Source organism: Numenius arquata, chromosome 5 (genome assembly GCF_964106895.1).
Source record: "Numenius arquata chromosome 5, bNumArq3.hap1.1, whole genome shotgun sequence".
Classification (NCBI taxonomy): Eukaryota; Metazoa; Chordata; class Aves; order Charadriiformes; family Scolopacidae; genus Numenius; species Numenius arquata.
The window spans coordinates 8,116,171-8,133,351 of NC_133580.1; the positions used below are offsets into that span (position 1 = coordinate 8,116,171).

Sequence of the window (17,181 nt, forward strand, 5' to 3'; positions counted from 1 at the left end):
AGCAGAATACAGAGGGAAAATATGAAAATAGCAACTTACTTCAGCAATAAAGAGAGTATATTTTATACTGCAGTTTTTCTTTTTGTTAAATCATGACTTTCTAGTAAATGACATCCCAGAAGATATTTATCAAAGCAGGAAAGCACTAGAAAGGAGCACCCTGCATTCACTTTAATATTTCTCCTTTTCTTCTGACATTTTCTTGCCTAGAGATCTAATTCCATTAAATATGTACATTTTTGACTGGAAGACTTCTTCATGTATCTTTCAGATGAATCTTAAAAGTACATAAGGTCTGTAGGGCAGGTTTTTTTAAGTGCAAATGAGGCGCACAGTAGAATATTGTCTATGAGGCTTTTCAAATTATTTATATTCCTGCAGTGCTTTACCTTTCTCTTTCTGTGATAATGATAAGGAAGAAGTGAGACTCTAGTGCACCTTCTGTGGAAGACTGTCAAACAACATTAGTCATATTTAATATCTGACATGCAGGAACTTACTTTGGCTGATCTCCATTTTTATTGGATTTATTAGACATTATCATGTCTGTAACTTTCTCTGATCCCATAGCGCATCGAAGTGTTAAAACCCTTAGGCCCATGATTGGTCAGTGTTAGAGCCCCGTTACGCTCTTGTGAATGGATATAAATTAACATTCCCTCATTAAGCCTACTTTGCAGTACATGTGAATCTGCTGTAGGAATAATGACAGCTAAATGCTCTGTTGGCCCCCAGCCATGCCCACTTGTGCTGTTCTCCTCCAGCCTTCTTCTGAAGCTGTGTAGAGCTGGGCCATGACCGTGCTTGGAAAGACAAACTCCCCAGGTCACTTGGGCGCTGTAGGAAGTGATATGGGGTCTGACTTGGTGGCTGTTTTCCCTGCACCACCTTTGAAACAATGACTTTACGTTGTGTTAGAGGCCACTGTGCTGTAAGAGTTGCTGCTCCAGATTTGGTATAAAGCAAAGGTCTTGGCCATTTGCAGTCATTAAAGATTTCATTGCTTTCTCATAAGGACTTGAGTTAAGGGTGTTAATCCTGGTGTCCCAGCCAAATTGCTACTTAAGTAATTATAATCTGCCTAAATATCTGCCTGTACTGCTGCTAGTATCAACCTCCTCCAATTATCTCTGGGCATCTCGAGCCTTATTTCAGATCCTGCATTTAAATAACTTATCTGTACCAATGTGCAGTGGTCTTAGCTGAGCTTTACCAAGAAATATACAGAGCTGTGCTGACATAAAGACAGGGATGGTAAGACTTTGCTTTCTCTGGTTGTGTCGAGAAGACATTCAGTGATTTGAGGCTCTTCAGCAGGAGTAAGGAGTGACAGAGTGATCTGTTAAGTCTATTCATCAGGAATCTGAGAGCTGAGTAGGTCTTTCCAAAGCTTTTGCTAGGCCAAACGTTTATACCTGCCATAGTGTTACCCTAGCTATAACTCCAAAAAATCACGTGATCAAGGGCTAGATGAAATTTAATGCCGTCTTCAGTCCACAAGCTCTGGGCTATTCATTCCTATCTTAACAGAAACAGCAAATTGTTCAACAGAGCCTCTCTTTCTCCTGCCCTGACTCTGGCTACTCATGTTCTTGTATCTCTCCAGCTCTCCTCTCAAGATGTCCAGTTGCAGACTTTGTCTTGCTGCCCCTTTCACTGGTCACTTCTTTAAACTCTCATTTTCTCTTTTCTCTCATGGATTCTTCCTTAAATCCACACTTGCAAATAGTCTCTTCTTGTGTTTAATGCCTCCCATATCTGGCATTGTGGGTCTTACCTAGTCCAGCGCTGTGGCAATGTGTCGCAGGTTTGAGGCGTGGTGTGGAGGCCTGCGAAGGTATCCCCTACACAATGCAAGCACTCACACTTGCCTTCTTTTAAAGGATAGAGTCTATTTCCCCTCATATGTTGGCCAGCTTTACTGAGAAGAAAGAAATGGCTGTGGCAAATTATCTTGCCTATCCCACTCAAGTAACTCCTTCAGATGATGAGCAGCTCCCCCCACACGTGAGCAGCAGTTACTAAGCTGAGCATAGAAATCTATAGAAAATGCCTTTCTCCTGAGTCTCTCTTATTGCAAGTGCCTGTGGGGATGGTTGCACTAAGTGCATATATATAAAAGTTTTTTATATAAAAAGACTTTATATAAAAAGACTTTTCCAGGAATTTAGTTTACTGTTTGCTTACAAGCTGCGGAATATAAATAAGCCTTATTTATGGTCACCACTAAGAAAGCCTAAAACCCAAATAATTGACACCAGTGTGTTAAATATGGCACACTCCCAGTGAAAAACAGTACCTGTATACAAACTGTAGCTTTGTGGTTGCTCTTGGAGTTCAGCTCCATGTTAGACTTGGAGCTTGAAAGCCTGGCAGTAATTTTGGTCTCCACCTTCCTCAACAAAACTCCTTTTGTTTCTCATCCTTGCATATGGTGTTTTACTGTTGAACTTCATTCAATGTGTAATCTGCTATGATAATACTGCCTTCAATTTAAGTTCCTGAATTGTGTTTGGACTGCTGAGTGCTCTCAGCTTCCTTCACCTTTTTCCTTTTCCTCTTCCTTTTCCTTTTTCTGTTTTCCTTTTTTTCTTCCCTTGTCCTTTTACTTCTCCTTCTCCTTTTCCTTTTCTGATGTATGGCTAATTGGCCCCACATCTGGAAGGAAATACCCACTTCTACTTAGGTTCCTTCTGGTTCCCTGACTGAAGGAGGATACTGCCCTTCGTCACTGAAGTCAGACACTGCAAATCGGATGCCATTTTGTCCCCCACTGCCAGCTCTTTTAGAAGTCTGTAGGCTTATCCTATGTAAATATGGTCCTTTCCAGTGCTGCCAGCCAGTTTCTACTGTAGTACAGTTTTACTGAGGGTTTTACCCTCGGCTCTGCAGCCCACTGAAATCCCAAGCCTTCTTTTTTGTAGGCCTGTTTGTTATGAAGTTCAGGGAAGTGGTTGCCTTTCTTTAATTGTTGGTTTGTAATATGTGAATTATTTCTTATTTTTGAGTCTTAACTTGACTTTCAGTTGGCACTAAGGTCACTGCTGTAATTGCACATGGCTTTTGGCAGGGGTTAATTCAAAGAATAAGTTCTCTCACTTTGGTTGCTGCACGTTTTGAAAAATCATATTGTAGATGTTGAATTATATCTGAATCTTGTGCCCCTGCTGAAGGAGTTCTTGTGCCTGATGACTTCTGAAAAGTGTTGTTGGATAGCATTTCCCATCAGCTCAATATATTCCCAGAAGTATTTGAACTGTGGCAGTTTTAGTTGCACTGCAATCAGTTATTTTAAAAAGAAAAAGAAAAAAAAAAAAAAAGAAAGAAAAAGGAAAGAAAGAAAGAAAGTACCTTTCAGTTTAACACTGAAACTGCAAGAATTTCCTCTCCATGTTTCCTTCCTTTGGGCTGCCTGGCTGCTGCTCTCCACGTACACACTCCATCCCCAGATGTTTTGATAACGTCTCTGCTGATAAGTACTAGCAAAACGTCAACAAATAAAAGTGCAAAGTAAATAATCACTGTCAGCAGAATTATATAGTCAAGACAGCACGTTTTGAAATATGCAGAGGTGAGAGTCTGTGATCCCTTGAAGAGCCAGGACCCACATACACACTGCCATATGGCTGTGGGCACCTATGGGATCCTGTAAGAAGACTGTCAGCAGTTTTTCATTTGCATTCACATAGCAGGACACAAGGTGCATGCATCTCTTCATGTCTTCAATGTAAAACATCTGAATACAATGGGTGAGGCATTACCAAGATAAATATATGGCCAAGCCCCAAAAAGAGAAGGTAGATTGGTGCTGGGAGCAAAAATTAAATTCTGTTTTATGCTTAATAGCCTACCATGGGAGACTGGTTGAGAGGGGGAATGATGCTAAGTATGAGAAGCAGTTTCTTCTTTTCTCACAAGGTTTTCCTTGCATGAATCTCATCAAGCCAAAAAGATCTTCTCTAAGGCTTCTTGTCCCCACTAGATAATTGTTTTATCCTTGTTTTCTTTTGTTCCTACTTCCAACCATTGATAGCAGCCTAAGGGAAAGGGGGTGGGGAAATATGTCGCTTCTGCAAAAATCATTGTAGGAAGAATAACCAGAACGTAAATGATACTGTTTTGGCTTCAAAAGGGTAAGCAGGTGTCTTAGGAGTCCCAGAAGAGCGATGTGCAAGCTTGTACAAACAACCTCCGAATCACGCCTGTTTGTTATTCACACAAACGGAGTTGAAACCGTCTGAATTCCTCAGTTCCCAGAATTCAGATGGTGCACAATGGCCCATAATGAACAGCACCTGTGCTTACCTCAATTACTACACAGAGCCGAACAACAGCAAGAAGGGCTTTCAAGAATATTTTTTCAATAATAGATTTAGTTATGTCTTTCATAATTGGATTCAAAAGCTCAAAATTTCATTTTGCAACTTGTTCATGAAATTTGTATGAAAAAGTCTGGCGTTTATTCAAAAGAAATACTCTATGAACAAGAAATTGCAAAACAGCCAACTGCTGGTAACTAAGCAGCCAAATTATAGTCCAAGCACTTGGCAAATACACCGTCTTTTTTATTATTTCAGTAATTGAATTTCTGTTAAAGCGTGGAGCATAATTTAACATCAGGAATTTATTTATAATACAATAGTGTTTCAGTAATAAATGCATTATTATTGTCACTTTTAATGGAGTCTTATGTATTCCCTCAGAGACTATGTGGCAGACTCTGAGACAACCACTGCATCAGTGTTGTTTGTAGACAATTGAATTAATTGGAGACAGGGTCATTAACTCGACCTGAATACCTCTGATTGCTTCTGTAAATAAGGTTAGAGAGCAAATGGCTAATCTTTGTTGTCATTATAGATTCTTTTTACATTTTCACACTGCCTTGTATATTAAGATCATTTTGCTAAGCAGCTTTTCAGACTGTCGTCGTGTTTACAGTATTGTCTTGCATGGCATACAACCGTAATTGTATCAGACTTACATTTCATTTCCCATATCTATATAAAACATGATACTAGAGAGAGACCTATTCTGAATTGCAGCACATAAAAACCATTGGACCAACAAATTAATAAACCAAAATGAATAAGCTGTAGCATTAAAAAATAATCAAATCACAAAACAAAAGTTGATTTTGTTTGCTTTTTTTTTAAAATTCCAACCTGCGAGACTTGCCAGGGATAATATACTGAGTCCATTACTCAGTTGGGAACATGACCTGCAAGGCCAGCTCTGTGTATACCAGGCTGTGAGTTAAATGTTATCCGGACTTTTGGCATGGATTTTCTTGGAAAATGAGCAGCAGGCTGTCATTTAAGCACAGATAGAACACAGATACTTTTCAAGGAGAGATCCAAAAAAAGGTTGTGAGCACACTGTTCCATTTCTCAACAAACTTAATAAAGAATGTAGCCTGAGAGGCCTAGGAAGGCATGCATCAGGGACAAGAGACACCCTAAACTTGAGAATGAGGTCAGGTTCACATTGAACTCAGGGATACCAGCTTGTCATCACTCCAATATTCCACCATATACTTAAAAAAACATATTGCTTTCTCAGAAACGGTCTTGTAAGTGGAAGAAAACAGCTGGCAGTGTCTTATAATATGCCTGGTATTTGCATGTATTTCTTTCATTCTAAATTTATATTCAAGATGGGCTTGAACCCAAACCCCAGATATGCAGTGTGAGTTATCCAAACTCTGGAGCCAAGTGTGGGATCCTGAGTCCATCTGTAACCTAGATGATAAGTGATGTTTTATGAATTCAGATTCAAAAATAACAGCCTCTCCACTTCAAAACTAGCAAGTACAGCTTTCAGCTTCAAAACTCTGCCCATGTCAAACTCCCATTGACAGTCTGTTGGTGCAAGAATCCAGCCTGACTTGAGTGTGGTGGGAGCAACATGCTGCCACACCATGTTTTCTCTCTGCAGCCTCTGCACAACTCACTTTTAAGAACATTTAAGGATGTTTTTTCATTTCAAAAGCAAAGGAGGAAACAAAGCACTGAATAGATGCAAAATTATTCCAGAGTTTTGAAGGCTCCAAGGGAGATCTCCTCTCAAGGGAGATTGAACTTTGCTTATTTACCTCTGTATCCATGAGGGGTTTGGGTCTTCCTGACCTTTGGTTGTTGGCAGACCTTCAGCAAATCAGGGCTGGTACAATAACCTTTCACCAGTCTGAGGAACAATGGACGGTGATAACGCTGAAAAATCCAGTTCTTGTAACTCAGAAATGTAAGTGTCCAGAATGGAATCTTCTTAGCTGGAAGGTTTTTTAAGAAGAAACAATAATTTAACTAATCCTGAAGATCTAAATTATTTTGTATACATTGAAAAAATAGACAAAATATCACTTTTTTCAGCACCCCGTTGACAAAACCCACTTTATACTAAGGATTATGGTCACTCCACTTCTTTTTTTCCTGAACCCCTCTTGGGGAGCACAGTGTTTGTCCGTAGTCCTTTCCAGGTCAGATTTTAACTGCTTCTGCCAGGCATCCCAGTTTCTCTCAGCCTGAGTTAAGAAAGCAGGCAGCGTGACAGAGGGGATAAAGTACTGAAGTAACACTTCAGGAAGGCGTCCAGTGTTGTAACTGTTACTTCTGGCGATCCCAGTTAGTCTTTCCTATTTAAATCAAAGCTGTCTCCAAATTTGTCCTCAGCACGCACACAGGCAGTGCAGTCCTTCTGTTTGCGGTGTTTTGACTTAATCCCCACCAAGCTCCGTCCTGAAGCTGCTGAGCACCACCAGCTCCCTCTGGAAGACGTGGCAACTCTGCCCACAAGATCCCAGCAAGTAGGTGTGGAAGCTGATAGGATCTTCCCTTTATTTTGATGTTGATGAAAAAGGCTGAAAGGCGAGATTTTCAGCCAGATAAGGTTAAGGAATTAAAGATTCTCTGTTTCCTTTTGCTGTCATTCAAAATAACAAGCATAGAAAAATCTGTTTAAAATAGCTGAGCCTTTTGACTTAAAGGGTTTTCATGTCGAAGATTTAAGATGTCAGGTTTAAACATGACACTGATAGTATTAGGCAAAGTATGAGAGCAGATACTTGTAGTAACTGTCATTTTTTCTGACTGTTTATTAATGGCCTTTAGTGATTTATAGTGAATGTTGTGAAGGATCTTCAGGTCCATTTATCACTCAAAGAAGCACCTTTTTTCCTTAATACCTACGTATGTCATAATTAAGGGTGGATGCTGCTTAAAGATTTAGCTCTGTTCTTAGCATAAGATCCCTCAAGATGATATTTAATCCTAAATTGATTTAATACCTTTTTTTAAATCTATAAAGCAGTGTATTATGTAACTGGCAAAAATCAACAGTATTAAAAGGAGCTCACATTAGACAGAAATGTAGAGAAGGTTTAGATTTTCACTCCAAATGGAGTTTTTCACCCCATTTTAAAATAAATTGTAAGGAAGACACCTATGTTTCAGCATTCAGCTTTATTAATATTTTACTAGACAGGTTTCTCCTTGTTCAAAAAACAAGTCATGTGTGCTGAAGTACATCTTTATATCCATGAAAGGTTCTGGTGGTATGCCATAAATTCATCATGTGCCTTTAGGAATACTTCTTTAAAAACTATTTCAGAGTAATTGCCCATTATTAATAACGATGATTCCTTTTTACTGTTATGTAGCAGTGAAACTAAGTGTCTGCTTGTGGTTTTCATCAGTGTCTGTGTATTTCTGTCGCCCCTGTTATCCTACAGCTTAAATCTGATGAACATAAATATGCTTGGAGTCTCACGATACTATTTGTATTACAAACAGGAAGGAAGTGCCAGGAATGGAATTATTTTGCCCATTAAATCCCAGAAACACAGAGAAATCGAACAAATTTTCTAAAGTATCATACCAGTGCTATAACTACAGGGTTGTCGTTCTTTACAAAGGTGCAGTAGTGGTCCCTGAGGAGGTGGATTCTTTGTGCCTTAGTCACTGGAGTACATGCCTACAGAGCCACACCACGCCTCTAGCACCAATCCTGCCAGTTCATGCTTTGTACAGTGTGTAATGCATGGAGATTTCTACCAGTTTGTGAGCAGCTGAAGCTCATTTAGTAAAATATTACCCAACTTGTTCTGATTGTACTCAGTTTTTATCTCTGCCCTTTTCTGAATTGCTTGTTTTACTCATCGTGCTCCTGACAACAGCCACAGATGGAGCAATCTTGGGCCTTTTCTAAGTAGGGGTGTCTTTAACAGACTGCAACAGGTTGTTTTACTTTCTCTGGCTTACAGAGGCTTATGTTCCCAGTTCATCCTCTTTGCTCTGGTCTGGAAGTGGTAATGCTGCTGATCTGCTCCCAAGGGATTCCCCAGGAGTGTAAATGCCCAGGTGGTTTCCTGAGCTGACGTTGTGACACTTGTTCGTAGCTCACAGGTGTGAATGACTGTGCTGTAAAGCTCTGGAAAGTCAGGATATGCCTTTTGGCATCTTTTCAAGCTCAGAGGTGTTGTCTTATACGGGGAAAAAAAATAATCCTACTTTCTCATGTTCTGGCTGCTTGGTTCCTCAGAATAGTAAAATTAGCTTTCCTCAGATAGCAGCTGAGACTGGAAATGCTGAGGATTTGGAGGTGTCATGTGGATCCATCTGCACCAGGGTGCTTTGGTCCCATAGATCCCAGTTCTCTTCCCACTGGGCTCTGTAAACTGGATTCTGTTTTCAGTTAGAACTGAAGTAGAACTGAGTTAGAACAAGTAGTTCATTTACAGTGATATGTGTCCAAGTTTCTGCCATACACAAATAAGAAAAAAGCCAACACTTTGTTTTTAGAGGTTCACTTCAGACATTTTTTATCATTACCACACTTGGGCTTTCTGCTGAAATAAGTAAATCAAAGTGCAAATAAGCGATTCATTAAAAAAAAAATTATGTTAACTCAAAATTATAAATTGGTAGAGGGGTAAATATGTACTTTTAAACTTTAACAGAGGATTCACAAAGTGTACTGGAAGATGCAGTAGTCCACATTTCCTCTGTGGAAAATAAATAAGTTTCTATGTATCAATACTCATCTCTAGCTTGATTCAGTGAGGCAATATTGATATAATAAAATGGTTCCATTTACATCAAATGAGGCCCTTTGGAGTCTCACAGAAAGAGATAGTATTCTTGTTCTTCCAGATGCCAGACAAACAGTAGCACATCAGGGCATAGTACAAGTAATGCTCTCTGACACTCGAATCCATTCACTAAAATATTGTACATCAAAAAGTCTACATACATTGCATTCCCTGAATAATATCATGCTCACAAAATTGTTTCCAAACTCTGAGGTGATGCATGCACAAATCACGGATACAATATTGCTTTTAATATGCAAAATCCCCCTCTCTTCCATGTCAAGTGTGTATAAGAGTGCTGTGAAATTGGAAGGAGAGTGATTACCATACCAATAGTTCAGAAAGTTTTTTATGTGCACCATTAGGGATGTGCCATTAAAATTCCTCCTATTCTGTTTGTTTTTTATAATTTCACAGGCAGTTTGATATGTTACACCTGTTCTTTACCACAGGTGTGATAGGGAGTCAGAACTTACTGTAGCCCAAGAATAAAACCCAGAAAAGGGTCAGAATAGGACAGTAGAAAACAGTACCATGGTTAAAGTCACATTGCAGATGTATATACACAGTTCCACCTAGGATTTGTGGCTAATGTAATTCTTTATTGGAAGGCTTTGACCTTGTTACGGATTCTTGGCAGCTTTTCCCCGCTCTATTCATTACTAATGCAAGCTGTCAATCACTTTAGTTCTGCTTTGACATAGATTGTGGCTCATAGGAGTTAGCTCTGTCATTCTTTTTATTTCTTTCATCTTTACTATCCTTTTTTATGGTCTTAAAAGCTGGAAGTATAAAAGGGCTATATGTATATGAAAAAAAATCTGTTTCAGTAACTCTATCGACCTTGTTATAAACAGTCTTTGATTAAAACAGTTACTTTTGAACACAGTAAACTGAGAATGCGGCTCTTTACATACAACATCTTGTAAATTACCCTCCCCCTCAAAATAAATCAGAACTCCTATTTGCATTACAGTGTTCAGGACTGATACAGGCAGATCAGCTGCCACATCCTGAATAACATATTAGAGAGGTTTTCCCTTTCCATGTGTTTTGACATGAGAGAGCCATCATAAGTGATGTCTTACTATGCGTGCTAATGTTAGCTGAAGTAACAATTTCCACACCTTATTTCATTTCATTGACCTGGGTGCTGATTAATATTTCAAAGGGGCTTGATACAGGTTTTCAGTTCCTGTGTCAACGCAATCTTTGAAAGTTTAGATTTGAATTCTACCAGCCTGATGATAAATAATTTAATACTAACCAATGGAAAGGCAGTGAACAAATCATTCAGAGCAATCCTTTTCTTTAAAAAGCAATCTAATGGCACTCATATATAAGTTTGAAGATATAGATATGAGCAATTCATTATAAAAGAATGGCAGCTCCCTTTCAAATTAGAAGAGAATATTACTTCCTGATAGTGGTGTAAGAATAGAAGAGAAATAAAACTTCGTTATTGAACAGTTATGGTATTAAATTCTGACACTAAATATTAATCTGCTAGGTGCTGCTCTATTATTATCTGCTAGAATAATGAAGCAGCCTTTTTTGAACATTTACACAGAATTCAGTGAGCCCAGTAACTCCTACTAATGCCCCTCAGGCTCACAGTTTTTCTGTATAAATAGACTCTGGAGGAGGGATTGAGCTAACTTCTGAAAAGCTGGAGCTGGTTTGTTCCTCTCTCTTCTCCCAGAATAAAGTGTAGCGATTGGAAGAACAACAGTAACCCCCCAGCGTGAGTGTTACCGTTCACTCTGGTAGATGCTGTAGTGTGGTTCTAGTGCTCAAAAGTCTTACTCAGAGCTGGGTGCCCATTTTTCGGTGCCCTGTGCAGTCAGAGCCTTTGTTCTGAGGAATTTGCATTTTAAATAGACAAACCAGATTAAGGATAGGCAACAGAGTCTCTCTTTTACTCAGCAGGAACTGATGCAGAGTCTTATTTTCTTCTCGGACACAAAGCAAAATTCATCCAAGTCCCAATCCAGTGCCTCAACAGGAAGATCAACCACTCTGTCAAGTCTGTAGTTACTTTTCCAGCATAGACCTTCTCCTTTCCAAATGTCATTGGTTGAATTTTCCCTAAAAATAGGCCTGTGCAGTAAAGCAACCTTTGTAGAGTGCTGCTTCTTGTGGAAATACATTGCCAGCATTGATATACTGTTGACTCACTGGTCAGTTCCCATCTACAATTTCCCACTGCCCAGCAGTGCTCTGCTTTCTCAAAGTTTACGTTTTAATTTCTGGGTAGAGCAATGGAACAAGTGGCCAATTCATCGTTAGCCTAAAAAGGAAGGGTTGGAATGAATAAACCTATTGTTGGAGGGCACTGTCTATTTGCCAGATTTCTTCACAGCAATTAACGTGACTACATCTAATTGGTGAAAAGTTCAGGGAGATAGCTAAGGACTTGTTAGGAATTTTTGTTCCTTGATGAGTTTTACTGCGGTAGCTGAATTATATGACTTCTTTTACATATGTATTTACAGGGTAAAAAGTTTATTATTTTTCTTATTAGGGGATAATGAGTTTTAGTATTTCACTTTATCTTGTTTTAACTACCAGGTTTAATCTTGAAAATCATTTATTACAACAATAGAGTAAATGATGTGTTGAAAATAACATAATAGTCTAGATAACAACAACAAAAAAAGTGAAGTTGCATGTTGGGCCTTCGGTTCTCTAGGCAGCATAATAACCCAGGCACATAATAATGGCATGTCTGCTTTAATTGGCTTTGGAAAAATAACTCATGAGTTAAAAAACAAACAAGCTACAGGGAGACATTTAAATTTAGGCAGATCACCCATACCAGTGAACTGCAGTGAAAGAAAGATGGTTGGTGTGTGATGAGCTTGATGCAGTTCCTCACCAGGAGCCATCAGCAGCCACACACCTGCAAGGCTCAGCTGCTCTGTAGTTAAGCTTGAGCTAAACAAGTGCTGAAAACTACTGGCAGGTACTGGTGATACTGGTGCTTGTCCCCTCCTTCAAGGCATTTCTCATCTCACACTCTGTGCCCACACTGTGCACAGTCATGCTGCCAAGCAGCAAGGGACAGGGGAAGTGCCCAGTGCTGCAAAAGCAGAAGAAGGGAGGTAGGTGAAAATGCTGCAGAAGAGCCTTCTTCCAAATTGCCTCCAGATGCGCAGGTCTCTTCTATCTGCTTCATTGTTTGATAGCAGGGAGGAGACCAGCTTCCTGGTCTGCAGGCAACTAGAGACATCATCATGATGGCCTTTGCAAAAGAAGGGGATCTGGTTTTCCTTCCACCTACAGTATGGATGTCACTCCAGTGTCTCTCATCTCCATGGCACAGAAGCTCCTTTGGAGAGGGGTAAGCAGACGCTGACCCATCCGACCTGGGTAACGGGGAGCCTTACTGCTGGGTCACTTGTGTATTTTTCCTCCCACATAGCGCACCCGTGGTCAGGGCTCTGGGTCAGGGCAGAGAATGTCTGACTGCCCTGCAGGATTCGGCTCAAGAGCTGAGCACAGGGCTTGGAAAATGGGGAGAACAAAATTAAAAGGATGGGGGAGGAAACTGATTTTTCCATTAGCTGCGGAGAGGCCTTGCACTTAGAGAATGTGACAGGCCTGCTCTGCGTATGAGGATGATTGTAATACCTCTGATGTTTGCTTTGTCTGTTTGGATTGCGAGCTCTTTGGCCCAAGGACTGTGTCTCATCATGTATTTACACAGATCCTAGCACAGTGGGTCACTGGTCTCAGTAGGGACCTCCAATCTCAAGTGATAATAATGAACTGGCTTTCTTCTAAGTGTTATTTACCCAAACAATACTGTGTTCCATTGTGCAGCATTGTTTTTATTAATATTTTTTTTTTCAGTTCAAATGAAATAAAAACATTGTCCACCCAAACACTGAGGAACAATATGAGTGCTCATCTCCTGCTGGGAAATAAAAATTCAAGAGTTTCAAATACCAGTGTTTCCTGCCCCCTTTAGTCACTTTGAGGACTTGTGTCTGATGATAAAATGCTTTAAATCCATTTTAAACCTTGTCCGGGCTGGCATTCCTTGTCTGGATCTTAGCAACACAACAAAGCTTGCTTTGAAAGCCTCTTAGAGAGGCAACCCCCAGTCCATGTAGTTGGTACTTATGTGAAGAAGCCCAATTTATTTGTATAACAGCTGCTTGAATGCACATTTGCAAAATCTATCCCAACATCTTTTAAAACATGTGATACAACTTTAAAGCTGAAGAAGTCTTTGGGAAGAGTGCAAGCCAACCTGTTCTTTTGAACTGAAAGATACATTTTATTTAAGGAAAAAAAAAAAACAACCCATAAGACAACCCAGAATCTCTCCACTAAACTCATTTTATTGGAAGCAAGGATTTTTTTCCCCAGTGCACTTGTATATGAAAGGTCTGTATATTTTCTTCTGTTCTGCTGAACAGCATTATTAGAAGTTGACTGTGCATGTAGCAACATGCAAGATCGCTCTATAGTATGGTGAGGTGCTAGGAAAGGCATTTGGCGTTTTATCTGATTGTTTTGCAAAGCATACAAACAGAGTTACCCAACTCAACCCAAACTACATGATGAAAAGTGCATGTTTCTACTTTAAAAATGTAGATCAGCAATGATGTCTTCAGTATGAGACCGTCCAATGTAGCCAAGGCATAATTTTATTATCCCAGATGAAAGACAAATATGACCTCATTGTGTTTTGTATGAAAACCCTTATTTTGAGTCTGTCTGGTTCCTGCGAGCTTGCTGAGCTGTGTTATTCAGTAATGTTTGGCATATGATAACTTTTTTTGAGGCTGGTGTGCAGAAAGAAAGAAAATAAGGCCAGCTGGAGCTGCCATCTATTTCCATGGTTTTGTTCTTGCCCTTTGAGTTCTTTGTCCGACAGTTGCAGTTTGCTACAGTACAACTCCAGTTGTTTTGTGTAAGTGCATCCCAGCTACAGTGTCAGTTCTCTTCCAGAGTGCTAAAAGACGTCGCTTGTGTTTAAAGGCTAGAAAGGTCTGGCCTTAGCTGCTGGGACACTGGCTTTTCCTTCTTTGATCTATTATAAGAGGTGATATTCTTTAAATCAGTTATCTTAATGAGAGCAAACTTGCCAGCGCCAACAACAGAGCATTTTCGTAGGCAGATCTGCACAGGTATGTGAGCAGCCTCACGCACATCCCTCTGTATGGGGGGCTGCCTGGGCATAAACCACCCCAGACAAGGAGCTTTGGCACCTCAAGAGCCTGGTGCAGGTTTGTATGCCCTGCTGCAAAGGTGCATTAATTCCCATCAGCCACAGGGGACGTGGCTGATGGCTCAGCACCTCAGTGCGGCCATGGGCCCCGCTACTCTCTGTGGGACCAGCATGTGCCAGGCAGCGGTATGCCCTGCCCTGAGCTCTCAGAAAGGCTGCTAAGGATTAAACATCTCTTCATCTTCACAGCCGGCTCTCTGCTTGGGTTGTGGGAATCGGAGTTTTCAGCAAGCATGAAACATTAATAGCGCCTGTTTGCTTCCATTTTGGGGCGAAAGCAGAAAATAGAAGTGAAACAGATGAAGCTCACAGATTTAGGGAAAAAGTAATTTCTAAATTACAACTTCATTGTTCTGATAATTCCATAAATAACACTTTTTTTTGAAGGCTGATGTTTTTATTTTGGTATTTTAGAATGGAATTGTTATGTTTGCCTCCTCAATTTGGAAATCCATGAAGTTTTTCTATTTTCTTCTTATTCTTTCTTCTTGAAAACAATTTTAATGAAGTAGGAAAACTCTGTTTTCATCTACTTTTAGTGTTTTCCAAATAGAAAATATAATACCAAAATTATAAGGTATTGAATTACAAGACAAACTCCCCTACAAACACATTCAGTTTCTCTCCGCTGTTTTGTTTCCTAGTTTACTGTAAAAAAGAAGTCAAAAATATATTTCCCTACACTTTCTTGAGCTTTACTGACAAGGAGGGATAAAGAAAGAAAAACAAATGCGGAAATGGTTTCCAAAAATAATGACATTAAATGCAAAGCGTAAGATCGATTTTTTTTTTTTTTTCTTTTTTTTTTTAATTCAGCAATGTTTAGTTTCCCATAATACTTTTGGAAATGCCCATATTTTTAAAAAAATATGTTCTTTTGATCTACCTGTTATTTCCAGTTGAAATTTTTTAAGTAGATCTACTTGAGTCAGTTGAGTCAAGAGCCTCTAGAAGAAGGGGGAAAAAAAAAAAAAAAAAGTATATGCCCTTAATGAGCAACAAAGTTAGTGATCTGTAGCAATTACCCAAGTGAGTAATTTTGTTTCATTAATGCACCCTAAAGCACCGAGCTGTTTTGTCAATGGGCACTGCAGGGCCGTTGCAATGCTCAAAGAGACAGTTACCAACCACGGTGTAAGGGATGGGTTTACCAACAAGGAGGGAGAGAGAAAGTAGCTTAGCGTAAGAAGAAAATTAAAGACCATCTATTATCTTCACGGAAGCCAATGGCAATACTTGTAAAGATGCTAGTGGAGCAGGGTCACACATCAGGTTTTTCTGGTTTTTCCAACTTCCAGTTTCTTGGTTACTGTGCTTTTTTAAGAGGGCATCTTGATGCACTTAGCATCTCAGTTTGCAAGGGGAAGGAGGGCATGTACCTGGCTTACTTGAATCCTTCTTGGAGGAAAGTAGAAAAGCAGGTAGCAGAAATGAATGCAAAGCTGTAACTTCTAGGCATCTCTGGATCACTCGATATGGGACACACGCAGCATATGATATATTGAGGTGAAGTATTGAATATCCATAAAGGAGTACTAGCAAATGGTGTCAATTTTCAAACACTTTGCTTTGTCAGCTTCACAAATTTAAAATCAATCATCAAAAAGTCTCTGTATAGATCAGCTGAAGAGACATAAAGCCTTATGGTTATCTCCCTGACAAAAAAGTTGAAATTAAAGATGAGTTTATGAAGACTCAGACTGGCAGAATTCTGTAGTGCTAAAAACTGGGGTCATCCAACCTCTCAGTTTAGAAATAAATGCTGAGGAAAAACAATGGCACCCAGTGCACTGCTAATAAATACATCTTGGAGGACAGCTGAACACGCAGAAAAATAGATTTCACAGAAAGGCTTATTTTCAGCATGAATGCCATTTTCTCACTGCATTATCATAAACATGAGAGAAAAAACAGCTATAAATAAAAAATTCTTGGGCAGTCCCTGGAGACTTGTCAAAAATATGTAGGTTTTGTATGCTGCAGTGTAAAAGTATTCATTAAAATTAATTTTTAAAATGCCCTGTCCAATATTAGTTGCCTGATGTCCTTCCTTTGATCATAAATTATAAATGAACCAGCAAAAAATGAAGAAACCATGATTCCATTAATGAATTATTTAAGTGTGATTGTTAGTTTTCGCAATCATTGGGCTAATAAGCTCAGGCTTGTGACACTGAAGTGTTTCTCATTTGAGGGTGATGATGGTGGTAATGTTATTAACACCATTATCAGTGCGTCCCATGAAGCATAAGCTCCTTTGGTGGCTACGCGGTGGCATGGCCACTGGAGCTTTCATTGGGTCTGTACTGCAGCAGAAGGAGTTGACAGTGAGGAAAGCTGGTGTGACCAGGGTTCATTGGGTGGCTCCCCCCAAGGCACCACTTTAAAACAGACCCACAGCATACTGACACGAGAGGATCTTCTCCCCACAGCAGCCTGACGGTGCCAGCAGCACACGCAACTGGCTTGGCCCATTCCAGCGGTGGCTCCGGGAGCTCCAGTGAGTCCGAGAGCAGCTCTGAGTCCGACTCCGACAGCGAGAGTAGCTCCAGTGACAGCGAGTGCAACGAGGAGTCTCGCAGTGCCACGCCAGAGGTAAAGCCGCAATCTTGGCTCCACACCAGCGGGGGCTCAGAGGGGGAAGTGTGGAAGGGAGGGAAATCCTGCTCACTGTTAGAAAAATGTCGGAGTTCTGTGCTGTTTGATGCTGTCAGCTTTTTCCTTCCTTTACAGTTTTACGTGTATGACCCACATACTCATTCTAGCTTTTGGAAGAATCCTTCTGGCCTACATTTGAATTGCTTTAAAGAAATATTTAGATTTTTGCCAGTAGCTAGAGAAGATTTTATTG

The 17,181-nt window shown here is 40.0% G+C and overlaps 1 protein-coding gene across 1 annotated transcript in view; it reads left to right on the forward strand.

Moving 5' to 3' along the window:
* Positions 1-17,181, forward strand: part of AFF2 (ALF transcription elongation factor 2) — a 260,919-nt gene that overhangs the window by 208,312 nt on the left and 35,426 nt on the right. The window contains exon 10 of the mRNA XM_074147510.1: positions 16,763-16,925. Within this exon, the coding sequence (XP_074003611.1) occupies positions 16,763-16,925 (163 nt within the window). The remainder of the gene's footprint in view (positions 1-16,762; positions 16,926-17,181) is intronic.